We start from the raw sequence: 24,043 nt of genomic DNA on the forward strand, positions 1-24,043 counted from the left end.
CAGCTCTGGCTTTCTCCTCAGTTGAGAAACTGAAATATGTGCAGTCTGTTCTGTATGGGCTTAGGGAAGAAGTGTAAAAAACTATTTTCTGTTCCATGATGGCAGTGGGGGAAGAAATGCCAGTTGTCCTCAATCAAGTTGCTTCCAGTATTTTTTTAAGCTTTTCTTAAGCAGTGACCTCTCCATCTGAGCAAGTGGTGTACTTTTGGAAACCTTCAGAAAGGAAAGTGTCTCATTGCAAACGTCTGATAATTCCCTAGCCCCTTATCTATTAACTTGACACTTGGATAGTTAAAGCTGACACAAGGCAACTCTTGCTAATTCTCACTCTGACCTCCTTGTGATGTGTGCATTTTTCCTTGGCTTAAGCTGTAAGAGAGGTCATGCCTCAACTTTCAGTCCTGTTACTAACCTGGCGGGTTCACCTTCCTCCTGCAGTGCACTGTTAACTTTGACTCTTCTGGCACAGAGCTGCACCAGTAAACCGGATACAAGAGCCAATCCAAGCTTTTGAAGAATGAAGTCTTCAGGGTAAATCAGTTCCTGTCCCAACAATGCTGTGACAGAGGTATCTTGAGCCCCAAATTACCTGTGTCATGAAGCCATTGCATTAGTTGAATATAAATAGATATTGAATGCATGTGTATAGGTTGCAGTTGGATGCTTACACGTTCCATTGTTTCAGGCAGTGTAAAGTGACAGCTGAGAGGAAACTAAGGAAAAAAGCAAAACTTCAGAGTCTTGGTCTATTCATATCTTCAGTGAAACTTGACAGTACATTGAAGTGATGGATAAATACCAGTTGTCCAACGTGGCAGCTGCTGATCACCTAGGTGATATTTTCCTATGCTTTGTGCAGGGTGATAAGTTTTAGTTTGTAGACATCTACATGCTACATGTAATTTGTTTGGGATCATGTAAGCTGGCTTCCCCAGTGACTGAAATAATAATTAAGGGATAAAAAAAGCAGCAAAAAAGCCCCCTAGAATAGCATTGGGGTTAAAACAAAGTAATACCTTTGAGTCCCTTGACTAAATTTAAGTGTATTGCAAGAGATGAGGAATGCAGCTTTGCCACAGGGAACATTGTACTTACACCTCTTCTGCTGAAAACTTGTCCTTACATACCCTCTTTCTTTGGTCAGGCTTTAGCTTTAGGTTGAGTTCTCCATCAAACCACACTAAGAGTATTGTATAATTTTGCACACTTAAATTAGACATAGTGCATAATTCTAAATAGAACTACACATCATGCATGATAATCACAGTGTTCTTGGAAGTTAAGCTGAATTCAAGATGCCGTAGCCAGAAATGATCGTTTTATTTATTAACACATAGGAACCCTGATATTAGAGCAGGAGCTCCCTTAGCATTAGGCCCACATAGAACTGTGGCATTATGAGCTAATTAAAATTCTGCATAGTGCTGTTTATAAAAACAAATTATAACGTGTTTTGTGCTTACTGTCAGTTCTCAGCAACAGGTGTTTTGTTAACAAGAAGCTGTCTATTTTGGGAACTCGTGTTAAAGCGGCTTTTATCTCTTCTGGGTTTGATATGCTTAAAATAAGTGAAACTTATGCTGTATTGAGAGAAGATTACTTATTCACTGAAGCTCAAAAGAAGCGATTACTGAATCTATATCTATTCTTTCAGTAATTATGAGGGTAATCTTGTAAGTGTTTGAATCCTTCTTACAGATTATTTCTCATCAGTGTGTAAAGTCAAACCTGTTTTAAAATACAGCATCAAAGATAGTTTATGGAGTTGCTCTCCTGCATCCCTTTTGGTCCGGTATTTTAAAGGAATTTAGAGAATTCTAGAATCTCCTGACTGTAATTTTATACAACCTCTGATTTCTGCAATGGCCAGCTTCAACATCTGATACCAAGAAAGCAGAATGCAGCCCTCTCTGGTCTGTTTCAGAGTAGCTTTCGTACCTTTTATAGAGCATTTTAAAAGAAGGCATTTCTGTAATCGGACAGATTTCAAGTAAACCTTAAATTTATGAAGCTGGGTAGAAATATGAAGGGCAACTGAAGGATTCCTGCAGCACCTGAATGCCAAAACACAGGTATGAGATAGCACAAACTCCAGAGGAAAGAAAAGGGCTCCTCAGGCAGTGTCTGTGACTTGTGTGGCTTGACAGTTCAGCAGAGGATGGAAAGTGTGCAGGCTGATGTGGCCAACTGCTGATGTACAATTACTGACATGGTTCGATTTTTCTAATAGGTGCAACTCCTGAATTTTTATTCCTCTTGAGCAGAGATGTCAGAGCAAGCACTCTCTAAAAGGGTGCTCTTTTAAAAGTAGCTGCACATTCTGTCATAAGTGTAACTTCATTTAAGGTTTCTGTGGCAGTCTTGCCTCAGAGACAACTTCCAAAAATGGGCCTGCTTGGCCTGTCTGCCTTCAGTCTTGGGTGATCTGGGGAGGCTAAACTGAGTAAGTACAGCTTCACATTTGGGCGGGGAGAACACTCTTCTCGGGCTTGTGAATGGGCATAGAGTACTTTGGATAGGACAGCATGACCAGTGGGGTGGCTGGCCAGTATCCTCTCTGTCTTCCTCAGATAGTCCTCTTGAACTGGTCTCACTGTGCCTTCCCCAGGGATACCACATCAAAACCAGCTCCCTGAAACACTGCTCTTTTCTCATGTTCACTTTTCTTTGTGTTTAACTCACTTAAAAATCTTTACTTTGTACAGAATAACTACAGTTACTGTGTTGCTCTCAGTGCTTTTAAATGTTTAACTACCTGTCTTTATTGAAGGTCCCTGTCATGGCTTGCTGTAAACAAGTGTGTCCAGCTCCAAGGGTTATTTGATGTTTTTTCTCTTGAACCCAAGAAGTGACTTTTGTGGTGTGTGTGGGTTTTGTTTTGGTGTTTTCACTTGCATTCAGGTTGACCTCTCCAAAAAGGCAGCTTTGTCTGCTTAGATTTTCTGATAGTCATCACTGAAGAGACAGAAACTTAGAACATGCTAGTGGTGCTCATTCTGAAAGCATTTCTGTGCTTCTCTGGATTGGAGTTTGCTGGATGAACTGGGGTTGCCTACAAATGTATTGTGCTACTGGGGAATGAGAGGCTTTTAGGTTTTCTAAATCAGAGGAAAAAATTATGTTCCTTTGAATCTCATGAAGTTTGGATACTGTCTACATGCAAGGGTCTAATTCTACTGGTGCTGCAGTGTTAGTTCAGAACAACTAGGAAGTCCCAATGTACAGGCTTACATGTACAAACAGTGATAATCTTTGGCATTTTGACTTGTATTTTGCTGCTTAGGCTCCAATTGAAATGCATGATAAACAGGAGTGTTGGAGGCTTTATAAGGAGTGCTGCACTAAATCTTTTATATGTCTCAGCAGTTAGCAGATGCTCTGGCATAAAGTAGTGGTCAGTCCTGCAAAAAACCCACAATCACACCAAAGCTCTGTGTTGCAGCTGTCTGGAATTCTAACACTTTCATGAAAATCCTTTTGTCTGTACTCTGTCTCTTCAAAATCCAGAATAAATAAAATGAGTGTTCCTACTAGGTAATAAAATGTACCTCTTACATTGCTTGTTAATTTTTGGGGTTTTTTTAAGAATTAATCTTCAGTAGAGTAGTGAACTTCATGGAACTGGCCCTTTATTTGGTGTGGTGACTATACTAGAAAGCTTGGAAATTAAATAAGAAAGATTTGCTTACACTTCATGTTTTTGTTTGTCTACGTTAAGTGGTCACTGCAAGCAATTAGATGTATTTGCATGAGGTGAATGAGAGTCTGAGGTACCACCACCTCTTTTCCAGCAGTTAATCTTTGGGTCTAGTAATCCGTGCTTTGCAAAGGTTAAGCGTGGTCACAAGCAGTAATTACAGTTCCAAAGTAACATCTATTAATAGTGTATGTAGACAAGCATGGAAAGCTGAGTCCTTATCAGTGATCTCCTTGATACCAGTATAGAATCTGTGCATCTTTGTTCTTGCTTCGTAAGAGTGAAGAGGTTGTAGTGAAATGTTCTCTTGTTCGAGGTGTAACCTTGAGTGCAAGAGCAGTCAGCTGTACTTAGCAATATCCATGCTTTAACACTGGAGGCTTTGTCTGTACCAGGTGTTCCTGGGTTTATGATAGTCTGGCTCAGATTAGTTATGAAAGTTGCTAATGTTCCTTCCCTTTCTAAGTCCTGAACTCTCTCTTTTCTGTCCATCTGCCACTTCTGAGTTTGCACTTTCTCTTGTGTGTGGCTCTTTTCCACTAGTGTGATTTTTTTTTTTTTTTTTTTTTTTGCAGTCTTTCTGACATCTTGAATCTGGGATATAGCTTTCTTAAGAGTCTAAATTTAATTTATATTTTAGTTTTTGTACATAAGGATTTAAACTTGCTAACTACTTAAAACTGGAAGTGAAGAAAAGACTTTTGTAATGCTTTCCATCTTTTTGTAAAGTTTCTGTTAGGAGTGTCTAGTATAGGTACTTGATCTTAGCCTAAAATAAGTCTGTGCATGAAACAAAAATAAAAAGCTGTTCAACAGGAATAGACAGGAATACAGCAGATATTGAATTACTTGTCAAGGTTTTTGTTAAGAGTTAAGAGAATATCTTATGTAAGTGTTTGGTCACTAGTGTGATATTTTGTTTTTGTTATGAAGTCATTATATAAATTCTTCTTCAAATTACAATTTAGAACTTTAGGTTGTTGTGAGCAGGAAGAAAACTGGAGGCTCAGTGGAATGAGTGGGAAGCTTTAAAATGTATGGATTCTCTTGGTGCTGAGGAAGTTGGAACTCCTGTGTTTTGAAAAATGCAGCAGCTGTGTGTTCCGCTGCTACAGGAACAAAGAGGTCGCTGCCCTTACAGATCTGCTTGCATTGCTGGTCCTTAACTATATTCACTTTTTTTAACTCAAAGCATTCTGATGAAACTGGGTCAGAGTGTAACTACACATGTAGCTGTGCTGGTAAATGTGAACCAGCTGCAGTGCTTTATCCAGGGTGAGCTGTAAAATGAAATGACATGTCTGACTGCAACCAGCAAGCTGGGCTGAGCTGTAATGACTGAGGCCCCTATTCAAATCTGCCAGTTCTTCTTGGCTCCACAGCAAGTTGCTGGGACATGATAATGCCTTAAAGCAGCTACAAATGACTGCTCAGTGAATGTAAATTGGAGCCTTTTGGGAGACAGCAATGGAGTAAAAGAAAACAGGGCTGTTCTGTAACTTGCTATTAATTTGTGAATCTAGTGCTTTACACCAGTAGTGTCATGCTTCCAGCAGGACACCTGAGCAGCAAATTCCACTGTGAAGCGGTGTCCTCGATCACAGCCAGTGCTTTGGGAACTTCTGCAGCAAGATTCAACAGAGCTCTGCTCTTGGGCCTTTATTTGCCCTTTGTTTTGAAAGGCCTGTAGAGAAATGCATTTCCTATTTACTGCTTTCTGCACCAGCATGCCTTTTCATACAGTGGTACAGGTGGTGTTGGATATCTGTGCCAGTACATGCTCTAAAGTCAAGTGTATTTTTGCATGCCTGACTTTGTGTCTTGCTTTGTTTGTGCCTGGAATGAAGGTTTGTATGTTTAAACAGCACAAATTACCACTTCTGCAGTTTCTTCCTTGCTTCATTAGCACAAAGAGAAAATGACCATTAGTACTGGTGCTGCTGCAATCAGTGCTGAACTGCTTCATTATAAAGGTGATTATGACATAGGAGGGAATATTTTAATCACTTGTTAAAATTGGATTTATCATTTGAGGTGAGTGTCAGGTAAAACTGTCAATGTGCTGATTTTGACAGTGAAGAGTAGCTCACACTAAGTGCTCTGCTTTCTCTTTGAGAAGCAGTTTCAAAGCTGGCATTGGAATGGTTCAAACTGTGTCTGCTGTGGTGCTGAGGCACAATGCTGTTTGGGTGGTCTCCTCAGCGTTAGCTTTTGGGAGGGATCCTTCCCATACCAGTCACAGATTTTAAGAGTGTTTGCAGAACACAAGACTGTACTGCAGGATGTGAGGATCTGCTTGTTTTCTTTACCACAACTTGAAGTATGATGATAACTGATATTCAGGAGACCTTTTTCTTTGGGGAAGACAGATGAAGAGAAGGCTGGCTTCTGTGCTGGTTTTTTTTTGCCTTGTCTAGAATGGGAGGGAGTGAAAGAGATTATTCTAAACCTTGTGTGTTTAATCCTGCTAAATGCTGCTCTCTCTGATCTTACTGATTAACATTTGAAGCCTATAAAGCTAGGGTATCAGTTATTTGAAACTAGTGGCAAATAAACATTTTAATTAAAAGGAAGAGAAGAAAGGGGGGTGGGGAGGAAGACTGGTATCACAGTGCCCACTCTTCAGGGAAGGGATGTCCACAAGTGTTTTGTTACTCACTTTACAGAGTATTGAAATATGTCTTTCTCCAGAGAGGGTGATGTCCAGAAGACTTGTCTTGCTTTAGTGTTTCCACAGCTTCAGCTCTATACATTTGCCAGGAATGTCCTTTATGTATTTTTGGCTTGGGACAGAGAGGAATTTACTCTGAGGATGTGCTATGGTGAGGGAGGAAAAGTAGGACTTGCAGCAGCAGCAGGAGTAAGAGGGCATTATTTTAAATGCATGAAGTTGTGTACTACAGGAGTAACAGGAACAGGTAGACTTTAGGTACCTTATTTGTAGGAGAAGAGGGATTTAGTGCACAGAAGTGTATGCTGCCATGCTTCTAGTGGCAATAAATATCTTTAAGAAAAGAATTAGAGGTAATTTCAGCTGAAATTTAACAGTTTTTAGCTAATACAAAAAGAGGCTGTTTATTCCATAATCTTCAACGTAGTGGATGTTCTGGGGCTGCCTTGAGAGGAGCTGTTTAAGGCTCTTGCACTTCCCTTGTCTGCTTCCTTCTCATTAGTGCTTGTACAACTGGTTATACAACTATACTGTAACTCAAAGCAGGGAATGTGCTTAAAATATTGTAAAGAGCTCTGTTTTGTTTTTTTTTCCCTTTAAGATGAATCAATTCTGCATTCAGAATAACCTTCAGAATTCATGGCATTACCCTGTGAATGCTGTGCAGGCACAGCTTTGGGGGAACAGGCAGAGCCTGGAGGCATTTCCAGGAGCTTGACAAGCTCCACGTTTATTTTGTGACACCTCAAACTGAGTGGGACATATATGTAGTCATGTTGATCCCAAGACCTTGTCACTTCAGCTATGAAGCTGCTTCAAGTTTCATACTGAAGCCAAACTAGGAGACCATTTTTGAAATTACGGATGGTGTATGCACTTGGGATTTATTTTACAGTAGGTTTGATGCCCCTAAAAAGGGTTGTCCTATTTTTAGCCATGTCACTTCCTGTGCAGTGTATGTCAGTTCTCTGGAGCTGATCTTCTATCAGATCAGCAAGCTCTCCAGTGCACCAGAACAAATATTCATGTTGTTACCATCAGATGGCTGAGCTGATGTGGCTGGAGGCAGGGGTGGAGGTGCAGCGCTGGGCAGAGCTATGGGAGCAGGCTTGCCCCTCTCACAGTCTTTTGGCCTTTACTTCAGCCTTCACCTCGCCTGCTTTATGGGATGTTTGATAGCTCAGTGATACTGTGGGAAATTATGGACAGTTTTGGAACAAAAACCCTCTGAAGCTGAGCCAAGAGCTGGGCTGATGGGAGGTCCTTCCCTCCCCCAAACACATCTGTTCCATGATCTGTTGCTGTTGGTGTTGGCTGCGCTGGGGCAGAGTCCGGCTGCTCTGCTGGCACTGTTGATGCTGCCGAGGCGGTGAGGAGGAGCAGTGCTGTGTCATCCCAGCACTTGCTCTCCTGCAGGACTGCGTGTGCGCAGCAGAGGCATGGCTGAGCTGCAGGGGCAGGAACTGCCAGTACTTGGGTCTATTTCGTTCTTGTTCAATGCCTGGGTTTGGCTAGTGGTTCTCTTAATTCTTTAAGCCTTCTCTGCTGCTGAAACAGGCATTTCCACATGTGTCTGCAGCGAGACCCTCTCTCCTGCCCAAACGGCACACATGTGACAAATGAGCTCAGAAACCAATCTGTGTTGAAGATAATTGGCAGAAGGTGGAGCAGTTTTTTTTTTTTTTTTAAGTTTGGTCACTTCCTTGTTTCATTTTGGTGCATGTGGGCACTGAAAGGAAGGGCAAAGCATAGGAGAAGTTGTTATATTGATTTGGCATTCTGTGGCTTTAACCCCAGCAGTTTACAGGCTGCTAAAACTTGTGTTATCCCACCTGGTCACATGTCCTTCCTCGCATCAATTGCAGAGGCTCTCCTGTGTGTTGTGCTTTCAACTTGTGGTTTTGCATGTGAGCTGATTTAGCTCACTGAGCTGTCAGAAAACTTTGTGTTGTTGATGGTTCATTTTTTTCCTGATGGGTTTCTTCATCAGCTCACGGTGCTAATTGTGTGGGTGAGGGGGATTGTACACAATTTCCCCCTTCAAACCCAACAAGCTGTTGTCTTGGTGCACCTTCTTTCTCATTTGACATCATAACATTGCATCAGTTTGATCCTATCTGTTGTTCATTGTATTTCTCAAATATTAGCAACCAATGAAAGATCTTCCGCTTCCTGTGGCCCATATTGAAACTGTGCAGAAGAATCCCTGGCACTTCCCCTTGGAGACTGAAATGTTCTGGAGCCTCATGCCAGTGGCTTGTGCTTTGACTGGTGACAGGATCCACTGGTTAATGAACTTGGGAACTGGCTTAGCTGGAACTCAGGCCAGCTTTTCTTGTTTTTCGTCTGGGCATCTTTGTGCACCTTTCACAGTTTGTTTATTGAATAGGAGCTGAACTTTTTTTTTTTTTTACATCCAGGTTAGAGATTGTTTTTCCATGTTTGCATTAGTACCTGGTTTCTTCAGCAGTGTTGTGATGGGCAATATTAGCAGTGGCTGGTGCTGTTACTGAGTTCCTGTGTGCTGCTTGAAGCTAATGTTGAACATAAGGGCAATCATGGTACATTCTGAAACTTAGGGTAGGGTTCTTTAATATGCTGCTGCCTAAAGTTAAAAGGGTTAATACTTGTATTGTGACATAGAATCTCTATTAGCTCTTGAAATATTCAGTTGAAAGTGTTTTTAATTAGTCTTTCAATCTTAAACATTCTATGCCAAGAGTGACTTGCATAAGGTTTCAGCTTTAAATTGGTTCTGGTTACCAAAGCACAGAAAACTCGTGTTCATTTGTGCTCCCCTGAAATGGCTTCTCTGAATGTTGGGCGCAGCATAAGAATTAAATTCCACATGCACTACTTGCAGTTTCATTCTGAAAGACTGTCTGGAGAAAGGCAGGAATGAAAGTGCTCTTTCAGCTATGAGTACAGTACTTCAGCAAAAATCAAATTTAGCTGTCGTGTGAGGTCAATGGGGGCTTTGTATGTCGAAAGCAAGTGCTTTTCTACTGGGGTGGGGGAGTGCAGTCAACAGCTGAAATAAGCTTAATTGCAGGTTGAAGCTGAAAAAGATACTATCAGATTTTGGTTGTCTTCCTGCCTGTACATCTTCCTTGTCTTATATTCTGAATACTTCCTCATCCATAGAGTTGCTGTAAGCAGAAGGCTTGACTTGTTTCTGTGTTGCTGTTGGCTTTGCAACCCAGAGGTTTGCTCTTGGTATCAATTTCATATGTTTTGGGGAAATAAAATCAAAGTGGTGTGGATGTGGGTGTGAGAGGAGATGAGGAGATTTCTCTGGAAACAAAATAATGGGAAAGTTGTTTGTGTTTGGCTTCAAATACATCTTATGTAAAAGGAAATCTTTTTTACTGAGGTACTTCTTTCTGTGGTTTAATCTAGTTTTATAACATGGCAATTGGTGAAGCTTTCAAGTATCTTGAAACCTCTTTCTGACTGGAGTTTTTAAATTTTGTTTAAAATGTATACTGATATTACTTGCAAGATTGATTTTTTTTTTTTTTCAGTAATGTTGCTTATCTTTGGCTTGACTTGCAAGAATTAAAATTGTCTATGTTTCAGCTTATTTTTTAATCAGGAAATGGTAGACTTAAGTTGATGTTGAATTATATAATTGATGCCTTGATATATGTAGTTTCTTAGTGAGAAGCTGTTTTTTCTTTCAAAATTGGTAAACAAAAAAGGGCAATTATATTTTGGAGGGGTGTAAAATGGAAAATTATTTTATCTCACCATGTGACATGTCAAAAATGATCTACAAGTTAGACCACTTGATAATAGTTAGGAGCTTCAAAACACTGATGGAAATGGTCTATAAGTATCTGTAAACTTATTTAATACTAGCTGGGGAAAATTATAGAGCTTTTATGAAAACCAAAATTAAGGATGTTAAATAACAAGGTGACTTATATGTCTCTTCCTTCTCGTTTTTAGTATATTTTCCCCTAAAATGTGTAAATAGGAGGTTATGTGTACCTAGTCTAATACTTTTGACTGAAAGGGTGATTTTCTTAGTTTGTGAAAAATCATAATACGGGGTTTGTGGTAAGCAGTTGTGTCATCTTTCACTAATGACGCAGTGACTAAACAGTGACATGAGAATTCATGTGACTGTTGTTAATTATAATTACTATGCAGCAAGTAAGCCTGTGTTATCATGCTTGTCTCTTATTTTACAGTTCTCATGCACAGTATCAGGTGTTGAGGTTTCAGCATAAGTGTCCCCTCCCCCTGCTCCCCTTATCTGACTGCCAGAAGCAGGAATACTTCCAATATTTGCTAAAATTCCTTTTCTTTGTGGGGTATATATAAAAAATAAATTGGTATTGCTGGGAGGTGGGTCATGCAAAGCCTACATATGACTGTATTTGTGTTATTGGGCTGACTTTATAGACTTGTTGGGAAAGGGCACCGAGTTACCCACAAGGCATTTTTTCTGGATGGTCTTTTTGCTGAGCTATAGGAAATTCCAGATTTTCAAATGTCAGTTGTAAAAGAAGGCATTTCTCAGGCCTCTAAATACTGGGTTGTGTGTATCAATTTCAGGTTTATAGAAGAAGGGAAAATGGCTCAAGAAACTAACCGTAGCCAAGTGCCTATGCTTTGTTCCACTGGCTGCGGATTTTACGGGAATCCTCGCACAAATGGCATGTGTTCAGTGTGCTACAAAGAACACCTTCAAAGGCAGAACAGTAATGGTAGAATTAGCCCTCCTGGTAAGTAACATCATTGTGTGTGTGTGAACAGCTCAACCTGATGGGCAGCAGCTTCCTGGCCATGTCCAGGTACTGATTGTTGGAGCATTAGTGCAAACCATTTCATTCCAGCGTTTTACGTTATGGAATGCTCATAATGTAATTGTGCTGCCACTAATCTGCTCAGAGGTGGACTCTCGCTAATACCTTTTGTATTCATTTGAGTGTTTCTGATTTGAAAATAAAAAAATGCAGAAAAAACACTATGCTGACATATTTTTCCTGAAATTACTGACAGTAGAAATAGGATTGAGCTTGGGGAATGTTTGTGAAAAGCATTGAAAGTACAGGTATTTGATCTCTGCAGCCTCATGCTGAAGGATTAACCTGGGAGCACTTGATAGTTTCTCCTTAACTTCAGATAGTTTCTGTTATTTTTGGCCCAGTGCCCTGTGTACTGTCACCTTCTGTACAACTTGACCTTTTAAACTGAGCAATAGCTTCTGTTGAAATCTGGGGATCTAGGTTCTACACCTTCAAAATGCATCTGGAGTTGGCACTGGGATGTTACACTGGTGTTCTCAGAGACTCATCATGGTTTTTTAAACAAAACACAAGCTTCTCATGTCAGAATGCTACAGTTTGTGCTGAGACAGCTGCTTGTACATGCTTTAATTAGCAAAAAATAGCAACTATTTTAAATCTCCAGCTTCAAAATTTTCTGCAGTGTAAATTCTGGGGCCCCGGGGCTGGAATGAGATCAAAATATGGCCAAACGTAATTACTTTTTTGCAAAATTACGTTTCATTCTGGTGTAGGCAGAGATTCAATTACTTTCCTGGTTGGTGTCGTAGGGGTCGAAGAGTAATTGCAATGTGTAACTTCTGTAATCCCAGGAAGTAGCATAACACATTTTCCATGGGTGTGTGTCTTGCAGCAGCCTCTGTCAGTAGTATCACCGAGTCCTTACCGGTCCAGTGCACAGAGGGCAGTGCCCAAGAAACTCAGTCCACTTTAGATTCTACATCGACTCCATCTATGCAGCCAAGGTAAGGTGCTTCAGTCTGCCCTGTGTCTTTACAGAAAAATCTGCATCAAAATCATTAAATGAAGTGTAGTGATCCTGCATGATTCAGTGCTGGAGCCAGGATTAGGGAAAGGTGTAAGATTTCAGTGCTGGTTTTAAAGCATGGGATCTCAGGGTGAATACAAGCAGATCTCTGCGCTTCATCTGGCATTCAAATGGAAATTTGTCTTTAGAATTTAGCCTCAAATAGAAGTTGCCAGCTTCTGTTCTACAGAGATTTGTCTGGCTGCTCTTCTGATTTCACAACTTGCAGTTGTACATTTAGCAAAGGAGGATTCTTTTAATCTTAGAAATTTTTGAGGATTTTGTAAAATGGCAGAGAGCTGTTTACTAGAGCTCTCATAAATAAATGTATGATAATGTGTTAACAAGCCACTTGCTTTGCACAGAGTGGAGAGTACTAGAACAGGGGAAAGATATGAGTCTTGGTACAACTTGTGCTGCTGAACTGATCTCTTATTAAACAAGTAATTTCCATCTGGATTATTCAAGGATACATAATGTCCTCTTGTAAATCACTCAGACTCACTAAGTGTTCTCCATTTGTAAAAGCTAAATATTTGTTTATATTTAGTGGCTTCATTTCAGTTTAGAGTGACACAACCACCCGCAACTTAAATGCTTTGGAAATTTTTTGAGTGAAAAGTGTTAGTGTGTTATATACTATGAAAGCTAACTTGCAATAATACTCATTCCAACTTTTCTTTCAAAAACTGAGTGTAGTAAAACACAGGCTGAGGGTGATTTCATCAGTTACTGCTGACTGATTGTGCTCAGACTGTTTTCTGCTCCCTAGCTTTTTATAGGAGGTGTTATCTCATGCTTGGATCTTGCATATGAACTGAGAGCTAGGTGCCATGCTTGATGCTATATTTAGCCTTTCCATTCTGAGGCTTCCAGCTGGGGTAGAAAATACATATTTTACCCTGAAACGACTCTTCTGGTATGTGTAAAAAAAAAAAGTTCATCCAGGTCAATGCACAGATGTGAACCAATTACAGTGCCTTGCCTTTGTTCTCTCACAACTTCAGTAAAGTCGTGAAAGAATAGAAGTACCTCACTGATCACTGGCTTGATTATTGGCTGCAGGAGAAACGAGTGGATGGTTGTTGCTCTTGGACTTGCACTTCAAAACAATCAGTGTCACTTGCTTGGGGTTTTTTTCCAAAATAGAAAAAAGCAGGAATTGAGCTTCAGTCTCTGGAAATACCTCACTTAGGATACTCTGAGGACAGATATATTAAATTGACAGTGCCTTTTGTAGGTGGCCAGATGTGCAGCTCAAGACCTACATGCAGTTCTTGACAATTAAAATTGTGACTCCAGTGCTCTGGTTTTGCCATGGAGTGCTGGTTCATGGGCTGCTGGGTAATTTCATTTTTGCCTTCAGAGTGAATCCCTAAGTGGAAAGAAAGAAAAAAATGCCAATGAGATAGTGCTACCTCTTGCCTGGGACTTGAGCTCTGTCTTGGTCCATAGGAGAGCTGCTGGATGAGCAGCTTGGCTGGGAGTGACCACTAGTGTTGAGTTGCTCTCAACTGTTCAAGGTGTTCACTGCTGAGTGTTCAGCCATGCTGTGGTTTAGCAGTATGGCTAAAAGGCTGGGAAGTTTGGCCAGCACCACTTTACACTGTGAAAATCCAGGAGGTTCTGTGTGCAGCTGCTGCAGCTTTATTACTGGAAACATTGACATACTGCAATTTTCTCGTTCATATAACCAGAACACTGAAAGTAGCTCCTCTGCAATTATCTTGCTGCCTTATGTTATAAAGATCCTTGCATCTTGAGTGTTGTATTGTTGCTTCTGTGTGGAATGATGGTGTGCCAAACCACCCAAAGTATTTTTCCTTTTTTATAGTGGAACTGTTTTATTGCATTCAATATGAATGCAAAAAAATGTTTACCTTTTGTATCACTTCAGATTGTGGCAGTTTTAATTGGTTATAGAAACGACTTCAGACTGAAAAGTTCTGGCATGCTTTTTCAGCAAGAGGTGACCTAATGTATCTCTTACAGGAAAAGAACGTGGAAATACATCATAAAAACCATAACTTTCTCCTTTTGCCCCTCAGCCCTGTGTCAAGTCAGTCACTTTTAACAGAATCTGTAGCATCATCCCAACCGGATAGTACGGCTGTGGACAAAACAGTACCTGAGACAGAAGAGTTGCAAGGTTGGTGCCTAGATTTGAGACAGAACTTATGAGTAATGTTCTTGAAACTTGAACTGTTAGTACACTCCTGTTGGAGAGATCACTGGTTCTCAAACACAGATACTCTGTGAAATCAGAAGGCAAAATAAGGATAAAGTTTATTTCCTTAAAAGGCAAGTCAAACTGAAACCTTATGTTTAATTGGTAATGTCAGTGTCTGCCACAACAAGTGTAGAAAGTAGAGTTTTAAGTATCTGTTTCTTCTCAGAGTAACCATTTGCAGCACATATCAGAAGTTTATGAGCATATTTGTGATACAGGGTGTTTGACATAGCCATTGCAAGAACAGGGTCAGTATCTTTTATAAACAGGAAACACCTTTCACCTATGAACTGTAGTGGTATAATATTTTGAACTACTGAAATTCACTTTCTCAGGTATAAAATTGCCAAACCACAGGTTATGTTTCCTTGAAGGAAGGTGGCTGAGTGGGTTTTATTAACGATACTGGCCTAAAATCCTTCTTGCTGGTACAATGTAAAGTTTTTGTCCTTTTTTCTTTTTATGTGCAGACTTTCAGAGTTTAAGACTAAAGAAAATTTAATAGTGTTTCTTAGGAAATGCAAAAATGCCAGATAATACAAAGTTTCAGACTTTTAGCCTTTGTAGACATTTTAAAAGGTGTTTAAAGGTAAGTGACTAAGTATTCTGCCTTCTGCTAAGACAGTGGATAGTTATTTTTCTGTTGACTAGTCTAAACATAGAAGTTTGGGTTTTTCAGAGATACAACTTTTAATTCCACTTAAACACTCTAAATACTAGTTCTTTCACTGTACCTTGGGTCTCAAAGTTTTGCTTCTCAGATACTTCTCTAAACCTGACCTATCCCTTTTTGTAGGGTGGAACGTGAGAGTCTTTATTCAGCTACTGTGCTGAGTAAGGCCATCTCCTTGGTTACCTAAACTTGGGAGAAAAGATTTTAATTCTGTTTTTTACTAACATTTGAGGTGTCAATTATTAGAAACATATTTACTCTTGAAAAGATACATGCTAGAGATGTACTCTAATGCCTGCTAGGAAGTTTGTGTTCTGGAGCTGAGAGCTTTTGTCTGAGTTTGACAATGCATCTACTGGCTTTTCACTGGGAGGCAGGGGGAGTGCTTTACTTTAAAATATCTTTTGACTCTTGCACTGTGAGGGGACTTGAGTTTGTGAAAAGACTTTTCTGAGCAAGTTCTCAGAGGCTCATCTTTCTCCTAACCATTTGGATAAATTTGTGCTCCTTTTAATTCTCTACCTCTCAAGTGCATTCTCCTTATGAGAAGATAAGAGGTTTCCCAACTGGGAGCTTTGAATTAAGGGATGTATCTGCATTTTATAGGATGTTTTTCAAGGGTCAGCCTATATCAGGTGTTTAGATTACTCAGCTGTGTCTTGTGTCCTTTTCTTTGTACCCTAGTTTCTAAAGTAAGAACATCACCAGCATGTAGTTGCAGTTCTAAATTACAATCCCTATTTATAACTGTGGCAGGGTCAGCCTTACTTCCTTAAGAGTTCCTTCTGTGTTGTCCCTTAGCTGAAAATCATGGGAAATGAAGTGTTTCCAGTTTTAAAGTATTTTGATTTGAAAAATGTAAGTTTGGAAGGAAAGCAGCTTAGCAAGGATGCTGAGAGAATTTCATTGAATTGCTGTTGCAATAGTGTATCCTAAAGTTTGCTTTTTTTGGAATTTGAATTTTAGGTTGCTGACAGGAATGTAATAAAAATATGAATCAAAGTGGGTTTTTTGTTTTGCCTAAGTTCCTAGCATTTAGAAAAAGATAAAGTCACAGCAATGTGCTAGTTGGTCCCAGAGTGAAGAGTGTCTAATGCTACTTCTGTTGATGTAGGGGAACAAAAGGAGAAATAATGTCAGTATTTATTTTGATAAAATCTTGCCTTGTGGGAATGTCTGTTCTGGCGCAAATTGTTCTATGCTGCTGGTGTGAGTTAATGTGTTGTGTTTAGTTCAGGTCCCCTAACTTGCCATTTAACAAAAATTACCAGGCTACAGCAACATTGAATGAAAGACTGGGTGAATAATTAAGCTTTCTTAGATTACTATTATTACTTTTCTAAACCAGACAGATAAATGGGACTTGACCTGTGTGCAACATGGTCCTTGCTTTTTGCAGTCAAGCTGAAACTACAAAGGGATAAAATTCCCAAAGAGCACTTCAGATTTGTCTTTGTTGGATTTATGCATTGCAGAAGAAATAGAGGAAAACTCTAGAATATCTTAAGTCTAGAGTTTAGAGTTGGTGTTTGTGTGATGATGCATGTGGAGTACTGCAAAAAGCCCAGATGCTCTAAGATATGGACTAATAATAGATTTTTTTTTTTTTAATGTTCATAAATACCATGAACATACCATTAAAGGTGACCTAAAATGAAACTCATTAAGTACAGTCCAGCTTTTCCAGCACCTTTCTTCTATTCTGAGCATCTCTCCAAGTAATTTTAATTAGCTCCTGGGCTATTGTGCCTTTTGCTCAACATGATGGCCTTGTTAAGATTAGCCAGTCAGGGTTCCTCATTTGTTAGCCAGAGGATTAGCAAAGCTGCCTCCAGGCAAGCACTTCACTTCCCTGGGATAAATGAGTTAAAACCATCCAGGTTAGGATTCATGCTTTGTATTTCAGGGAGGTTTGTAAAGGTAAATGGAACTTGTCATGGAAGGCAGGAGCACTTCACCACATACTTTATGGAGCTCCTGCAACTGAAGAACATTGGGCTAAAAGAATAAATCCAACTAACAGGTTTGCTCTCAGCCCCTCTGAGGCTGAGAGCTTCTGAGAAACAAAACAGCTTCTGTGGTTTTCAAGCTTGTTGTGAATTGGAGAGGAGCATGTATTATTAGCATTGCAGACTTCTATCACTTGTCACGAGGTGTGGTTACTATTTGAAAAATCAAAGTGCAAACTAAGATTTGATTAGCTGTCTAAAATGTATGTGGCTGTTTTGAATTAAATCACCTGATTTTGTGCATAACTGGATTTTAGTGAGGTAAAACAGTTCAATTCAGTTGTTAATAGCTAAGTTTAAAAAACTTGATATTAAAATAATTAAGTTGCTACAGAATTTTTTGTGGAGGTAACCTGGACCTAAGGTGAATGCAGTTGAAGTAATGGCTTCAACTTCAGTGGACCTTATCAGGGTTGGCTCAATAGACAGTACTGGAAAGGAATTGATGGATACTGCTCACTTTTGTGGTAGTACCAGGGACTCAGAGGTAGAGTATGATTATGATACAAGTGTAGAAAATAATACAGAATATCCTGATACATGGGTAAATGCTCCAGTGAGAATGGAAACATTCAGCTGACGGATTTAAAACTAAATTGTGGGGGTGAGTGTGCTCTTACTAATTTGCCTCCTCCTAAATTGAAACAGTCCATTTTAGGCTGATGACTTCAGTTTAAAATGTTCAGAAGTAGTGATCTTCTGCTTTGGATTAACTTCCCATTTCACTCCTCTGGAGGAGTGGGGATTCTTCTTCCTAGGCCTAGTGAGATGCCTTTGAGAAGTAAATGTAGCTGTTTGTGCTCTTCCTGTAGGAATGAGGAACCTTTTTCTTTTAAACTCTCTGCCCAGTAATGCAGGGGTGATGAATGTAAAATGTCCAGAGAGAACAGATGAGGTGTTGAGTGTCTTGTTGCACACAGAGAGCTGTGTTGTGCCTGCAGGGGTGCAGAGGCTGGAGGCACTTTATCTTGTGCTGGTTTTGGGGTCAGTCAGAGCACACTGAAGCTCAGGCAGAGTTGGCACAAGCAAAGCAATAGGAAAAGCTGGTGTCTTTAGGAGGAAATCTAGGCTCTGCTTGTTTTGTTCAGCTAGGAACATGTTCTGTAAATCAGGGAAGTTCTAGTGGCCAGCCCAGCATTTCAGCTCCAGAAAAAGGAGTGTGTTCATGCCTTGCTCCTTTTTGGTTAGTTGGCAGCTTGAACTGGTTCTGCCAGTGCTTCTATTCTTTGGCTACAGGCAGAGCTGGGGCTGGGGGAAGGGGGAGCTTGGGTTCAAGGAAAGCAGGCAGCAGCATCCTGGAATCCAGCTGGGAGTGGCTGCAATGTATTTCCCACAAGCTCCAAGCTGGGCAGTATTGCATTTTACTTGACTTTGTTCTGTTGTGGTCATCACAGGTAGCTTATAGACTGAGCACTGGCACTTGGTCATCTAGAAGTGGCTTAGTGGTTGGGATATTTGTGATTAGCATAGAGGATTTTGGTTCAGATCTCTGGCTTCTATTCAAAAGCAAATTGAGACCTAAAATTTAGGGTTACTACAGTAGATACAAAGTAACTGATGGTGCAGTGGAAGAATCTTCCCACTCAGTTCTACACTGAGCTGCAGCTCTTAAATATTTTTAAACCTTTTTAATGTGAGAGCCATACGCACAAAGAAGATGTAAGTAGGGATGTATGAGAGCCTTGTTATGCAGGGAAGAGTGCCAGTTTTTCCTAAATTTAGCTAATAGTTACAGAGGCTCTTATTGAAACTTACATTGAGGTAACTGGATTTTGCTACAACGGGAAATGCAAGCTGGAGAATGTTAGCTCATGGCATGAAGATGTCTTAATTATTAAACACTGCAGTGCCTGTTTTGTATAAAACTGCAGAATTTAATTTGAGTAAGTCTTACCCCTTTCTGGTACTTTTCTTACCTCTTTTAATCCTTGCTGCTTTTGATTCTTATCTTGCAATCCTTTTGATATTATGTCCACTCAGAAATGTGCCCTTTAATTGACATTTAAAGCTATTGAACGTAGGGTTTTTTGGGTTTTTTTTGCAAACTATGAATTGTTACAAATGTCAGGACAAAGAAAAGCTCTGCTTTTAACATAGGTAGTGACTTAGAAGGGTTTAATAAACCATGTGTAATAGTATCTTTTCTATATCAACCTGTGGAATATACTATCCCCTCAGGCAAAGTCTTTGCTGGTGATCAGGTACCTTGCTATCCATAGATGTTGCTCAGTACAGTGTTTTGATACATAGCAAAAGCGATGAGTGTCTTTTTCTTTCAAAAAAAAAAATCAGAATAGCAGCACATGAAAAACCCCACTGGATTTGTCATGCAGAAGAGCTGTCAACTGATGTAGAACTAGCCCAGAACTGCATCTGACAGTCTCTGACAAACAAAAGTCCAGCTGCACAGAGATGCCTGCAGCTTTTCCCCTGACAAATGTCTGAGCTTGCTGTTGTATTCCCTTTCTTACAGCACTGGTTCTAGCTCTGCTTCCATTGACACTCCTCCCAGCTGGAGCTTGCTTTTGTTCTTTGCTGCAGATAATCCTAACTTCTGTGTATCTTACTCACTGGAGACTTGTGCTGCTGTGGTCTAGCTATGTCTGCTAGGCAGAGGTTGGCTCTTAGCCCTTCTTGAAATGAAATTGGGGTTTTTCTTGTTTCTATTTCTGTTTTGTAATGTAAGGAATGTGCAAATACTTGAGGAAAACCAGCCAACTTCTATTTTTACCTGAGTCAGGCAAATACTACCATTACTTGTTTGTACTCTCCCACACAACCTGTAACCTGTTTCTTTTAGATGTGAGAGAGCACTAAAGTAGGTTGAAAGTTGCCTTAGGAAAAATGTGTTTAAATTTAGGTTTTTATCTGCTTCTTTCTGGGTTCCAAGACAGTGTAGCTCCACCCTCTAAGTCTGGGTCCCTTGAGCTGGTGTTTCTCACACCAGGTAGTGATTAGCTCTTGTGTAAGCTTTTTCCAAGTGTTCAAGAGCAGCAGCATCACAGTGGTAGAGATTGTTCTGAAATGCTGTGTTTTGTGTGGCTTCCATGTTGCAGCCTTCAGCAGAAATAATGTTGATTCAGGATTTAAAAGAGGGTGTTTGGCTCAACCGATTGTGTTACATACAGTGCTTCTTACGAGCAGATTTTGGGAACTGGGCGAATAACACTGTGGGGAAACACTTGGCTGTTGGCTTTTCTTCTCAGGTCTGACAGTGCTGACTCTTGCTGTTAAACCTAATGTTTATTACTGTGGTTTTTTATGGTTTTCTCAAGCATTTGGTGAGTTCTCTCCTTAACTTATATTGAAGGTCTAGAAGGAGGGAGTTCCAGTCACTGTGAAGAGACCAGTACACTTCAGACATGGAAGCTGCAGCAAAATGGGCAAATGTACAACATGGGCTTTAGATTATTGAAGGACTTAAAAGGGGAGAGAGAGCATCTTTTTTCCTCCATTGTTCTTACTAACTTTTTTAATGTCAGCTTCAGTGTCAGAGAATGCAGAGCCTACACCTGAAGAACAGGACAAGTCGCTTGACAAACCAAAACAGAAAAAGAATCGTTGTTTCATGTGCAGGAAGAAGGTTGGACTTACTGGTAAGAAATACTGATTTCAGTTTCCTTAGGCTTGTTTAGGCTTTGGAGCTTTGAAATATTATCTTAAAGGGAAAACAGGCATGGTCATCTGATGTTGATTTGAAATAACAGTCAAAGGTACTTTCAGCTGACTCTTAATAGTTTAGTCATTGATGTATCATTTTGTTTTTCAGCCTCCTGTCTTTAAGTGAAGTTCATAATTCCAAATACTTCCTTTTGGAAGTCTGCTTAGCTGAGGAATTGGGTAGTTTGCTGCCTTTCACTAGTCACCTTTGCAGTGGTCCAGTCAAAGGGCCTGAGTTCTGCAGGGTGAAGATTCATAAGCATAGCAAAAGATCAGGAGTTCTCTAGGAATGTTCTGTGCTAGAGTGTCATGCAAAGAGAAGGAATGGTCAAGTCAAATCTTGCTGTAATCATTTAAAAATGTATTATTTGTGATTCTTATGCTTTCTGCAGCAGAGGCTCTTTGGCTGATTGATTGACACTGGTGGCTGAGATTTATTGCTAGTGAGTGAACACATTCAGGATTTAAAACAAACCAGTGTAATTAAGAATGTTGAAATGTCTGAGCTGCTGTTTCTGTCCACAGGGTTCGAATGTCGGTGTGGGAACGTTTACTGTGGAATGCACCGTTACTCAGATGTACACAGTTGCTCTTACAATTACAAAGCTGATGCTGCTGAGAAAATCAGAAAAGAGAATCCTGTAGTTGTTGGGGAAAAGATCCAGAAGATCTGAACTGCTGCTTCTGCTGGAATACAAAAATCTTCTGACCATCTGCAGATTAAATTGACTTGAGCTTTTTTCCTTAGTCATCAGGAACGTAGAGCAGTGTACCTTGCCTAGACCTTTTAATCATGCATGTCATCAGATGAATAGATTTTTTGTTTTCGTTTTTTTTGTTTTGAAAATGACTCTGAACATTATTTTCATTGCAGTTTTCTGTGGCTGAAGACTTAAGTAAACTTTACAAGTATTATCCTTTAAGATCATTTTAATTTTAGTTGAGTGCAGAGGGCTTTTATAACAAACGTGGAGAAAATATTGGAGGGCTGTGCTTTTCCAGGATAAAACATGCATGCGTTAACTTTGCAGTTTATTTTCTTGTTGTATATAGCTTTTCTCTGCAGCACAATTTCCTTTTTTTTTTTTTTGATAATGCCTTCTATGGCACAACTAGTTATCAGTAACTGAATGTATTTTAATCATTATGGCTGCTTCTTTTTTTTTCCCATTAACGAGAGGTTATACATGTTCGCATATTAGCTTGTTTGCACCCTCTACCTATTTATGTATGAATCATTTGTAATGAGAGTGTGTGCTGAGATTGTGTGGGTTTTTTGTTGTTTTCTTTTTTTTTTTAATTGGGGTTTGTTTTGTGTGTGTGGGGGGAAGGCTGTATGCACTTCATTGACTGCAGTTTTCATTGGGATTACATCCATCAGTTTGTCTGTACACAAATATGAAGAATGATCTGAAGTACTTGTGCTGTATTTATGTTTATCCACGTCTTAACTTTGATTAAATAAAATTTAAAAAAATCTGAGCCCCTGTGGCTGTCACTGGCATATGTAATTTGGATTACTCTTGCTTTATTTGAATGGGGACCTTCCATTGGTGGTTTCTTTACTTAAAGTGTATTTATTCACAGCATCCATGTGTATCCCAATGCCAGCTAAATTCTAATGGTTTTTTTGTCTTTTAACCTGTAACTACCACAGACACTGCAGTTTCCAAACCTCGCCTGTTGATTCTGCTCAGGGAGTTCTCCATGCTTCCCGTGCAGCACATCACTCGTGTGCAGGAGTTTGTGACATTGTGACAATCTACTTCAGTTGGGCCAGACCTAAATGTAAAATAGATTTTACAGTGACTAGGCTGTGGAGCTATGTGTGTGATTCTGGTTCTAGGAAATAATGGATCCCAAATCCTACAGCACCATCTGACAGCAGTGTTGGAGGAATTGTTCTTTTCTTGTCTTGTGAGGGTACTCAGTAAGTTTCTTTCTTCAAGGGTGCCTGTCTTGAGATCAAAGTCTCTGCCTCAGCTCTGGTCATCTCCATAACTTAAAGGTGGTTGGTTTATGTAGTGCCATGGAAACTTCAGCCAGTGCTGCTTGTCACCAGACCTAACAGGACACCAATAAAGTAGCACCAGCTCCTCTCCATATGGCCCTGATCTGCAGTTGAAATCTCACTGGGTGACTTGCTGCTGCTTTGGAGCATTTGTGAAACAAATGTGATTGCACAGCTTTATTTAAAACATTAAATTTTTAATCAAAGCTGGCTATATTCTTTAAAATTCGGAATGCTCTTTAAAAGCTATAGCTGGCAATTAGTAGATAAAGCACTACATTTAGGATATAAACTGTGCAGCAGAAGGAGCTTCCTCTGGTAGTTACAGAAAGTAATCTACAAGACTGAATAATAAATGAAGTAGCTTGTGCTTGCAAAAATGGCATAACCACAATCTACCAAGCACAGGGTTTATAGTAAAGGAAGGAAGGAAAAAATTACTCTTACTGGCAAGTTTCAGTATTGGTCTGCCTTATCACGGGTCAAAGATCCTGTATTTCCTCAGAGCATTTACTAAACTTCCTCTTACACAGCACAGAGCATGGAAGAGCAGCAGTGTCACCTTTGGTGGGTGTTTCTCTTTGCTTTCCTCTTTGCTGCTACTTCCTTGTTCCCTAATTCTTCTCACTTTGATTCCTCCCTCTTCCCTATTTCTGGTCTCTCTCTTTTCCTTGGCATGTCCTTTTCTCTCTCCTGTGTGCCCTCCTGACAAACCTTTCACCTGACTGACACTTCTGAGCCAGGCAGGCAGGGGACACCATAGATTTCACAAGGAGGGGAGGAACTTGCTATGTTTGTGTTTTCTGGTGTCTGAAAGAAGAAAAGGTACAAGGAAAGTATTCACATAACTCACTTTACCACTACCTGTTATGAAGCAACTGCTCCTCTGGCTGTCGATTACAGGATAGGATCTTTGCCTGGCAGTGCCCCTGCTGTGGCAGAGCCACGTTGAGGAGTTTTGCTTCCTCACCTGTCCTCCTCCAAGCAATCTAATAAACCTCCTTTGGCCTGGCATGTGCAGGGGGCCCAGAGTTAATATTGAAGGAGTTCATGGTCCTGTTGTATAAGCTTACCTTTATATTGGAAATCCACCTTTCCGTGACACCTGAGAATTATGTGTCATGTTTGTTTGCTTTGGCAGTGGCTCTGAATTATCCTGGTGGTTGATCTGTTCTTCAATCTGTATTTTCTGTCATCAGCTTGAGGTTAGCAGATTAACATTTTAATTAACACCAGCACATTCACAGCACAATAAAACACTTGAATAAA

The 24,043-nt window shown here is 40.0% G+C and overlaps 1 protein-coding gene across 8 annotated transcripts in view; it reads left to right on the top strand.

Moving 5' to 3' along the window:
• ZFAND6 (zinc finger AN1-type containing 6) overlaps nucleotides 1-22,245 on the top strand; it is a 36,338-nt gene extending 14,093 nt beyond the window's left edge. For 5 of the 8 annotated variants that reach the window (XM_085070462.1, XM_085070463.1, XM_085070465.1 and 2 more), the window contains 5 exons: nucleotides 10,932-11,101; nucleotides 12,018-12,129; nucleotides 14,240-14,340; nucleotides 20,586-20,699; nucleotides 21,289-22,245. In XM_085070462.1, the coding sequence (XP_084926588.1) occupies nucleotides 10,951-11,101; nucleotides 12,018-12,129; nucleotides 14,240-14,340; nucleotides 20,586-20,699; nucleotides 21,289-21,437 (627 nt within the window). In that variant the 5' untranslated portion in view covers nucleotides 10,932-10,950 and the 3' untranslated portion in view covers nucleotides 21,438-22,245. The remainder of the gene's footprint in view (nucleotides 1-10,931; nucleotides 11,102-12,017; nucleotides 12,130-14,239; nucleotides 14,341-20,585; nucleotides 20,700-21,288) is intronic. The other 3 variants (XM_085070464.1, XM_085070466.1, XM_085070467.1) reach the window with 1 other exon arrangement.
• Nucleotides 22,246-24,043: the final 1,798 nt, after the last annotated feature.

The sequence above is a fragment of the Lichenostomus cassidix genome, chromosome 10 (genome assembly GCF_008360975.1).
Source record: "Lichenostomus cassidix isolate B80296 chromosome 10, HeHo_3.0, whole genome shotgun sequence".
In the NCBI taxonomy this organism is placed as follows: Eukaryota; Metazoa; Chordata; class Aves; order Passeriformes; family Meliphagidae; genus Lichenostomus; species Lichenostomus cassidix.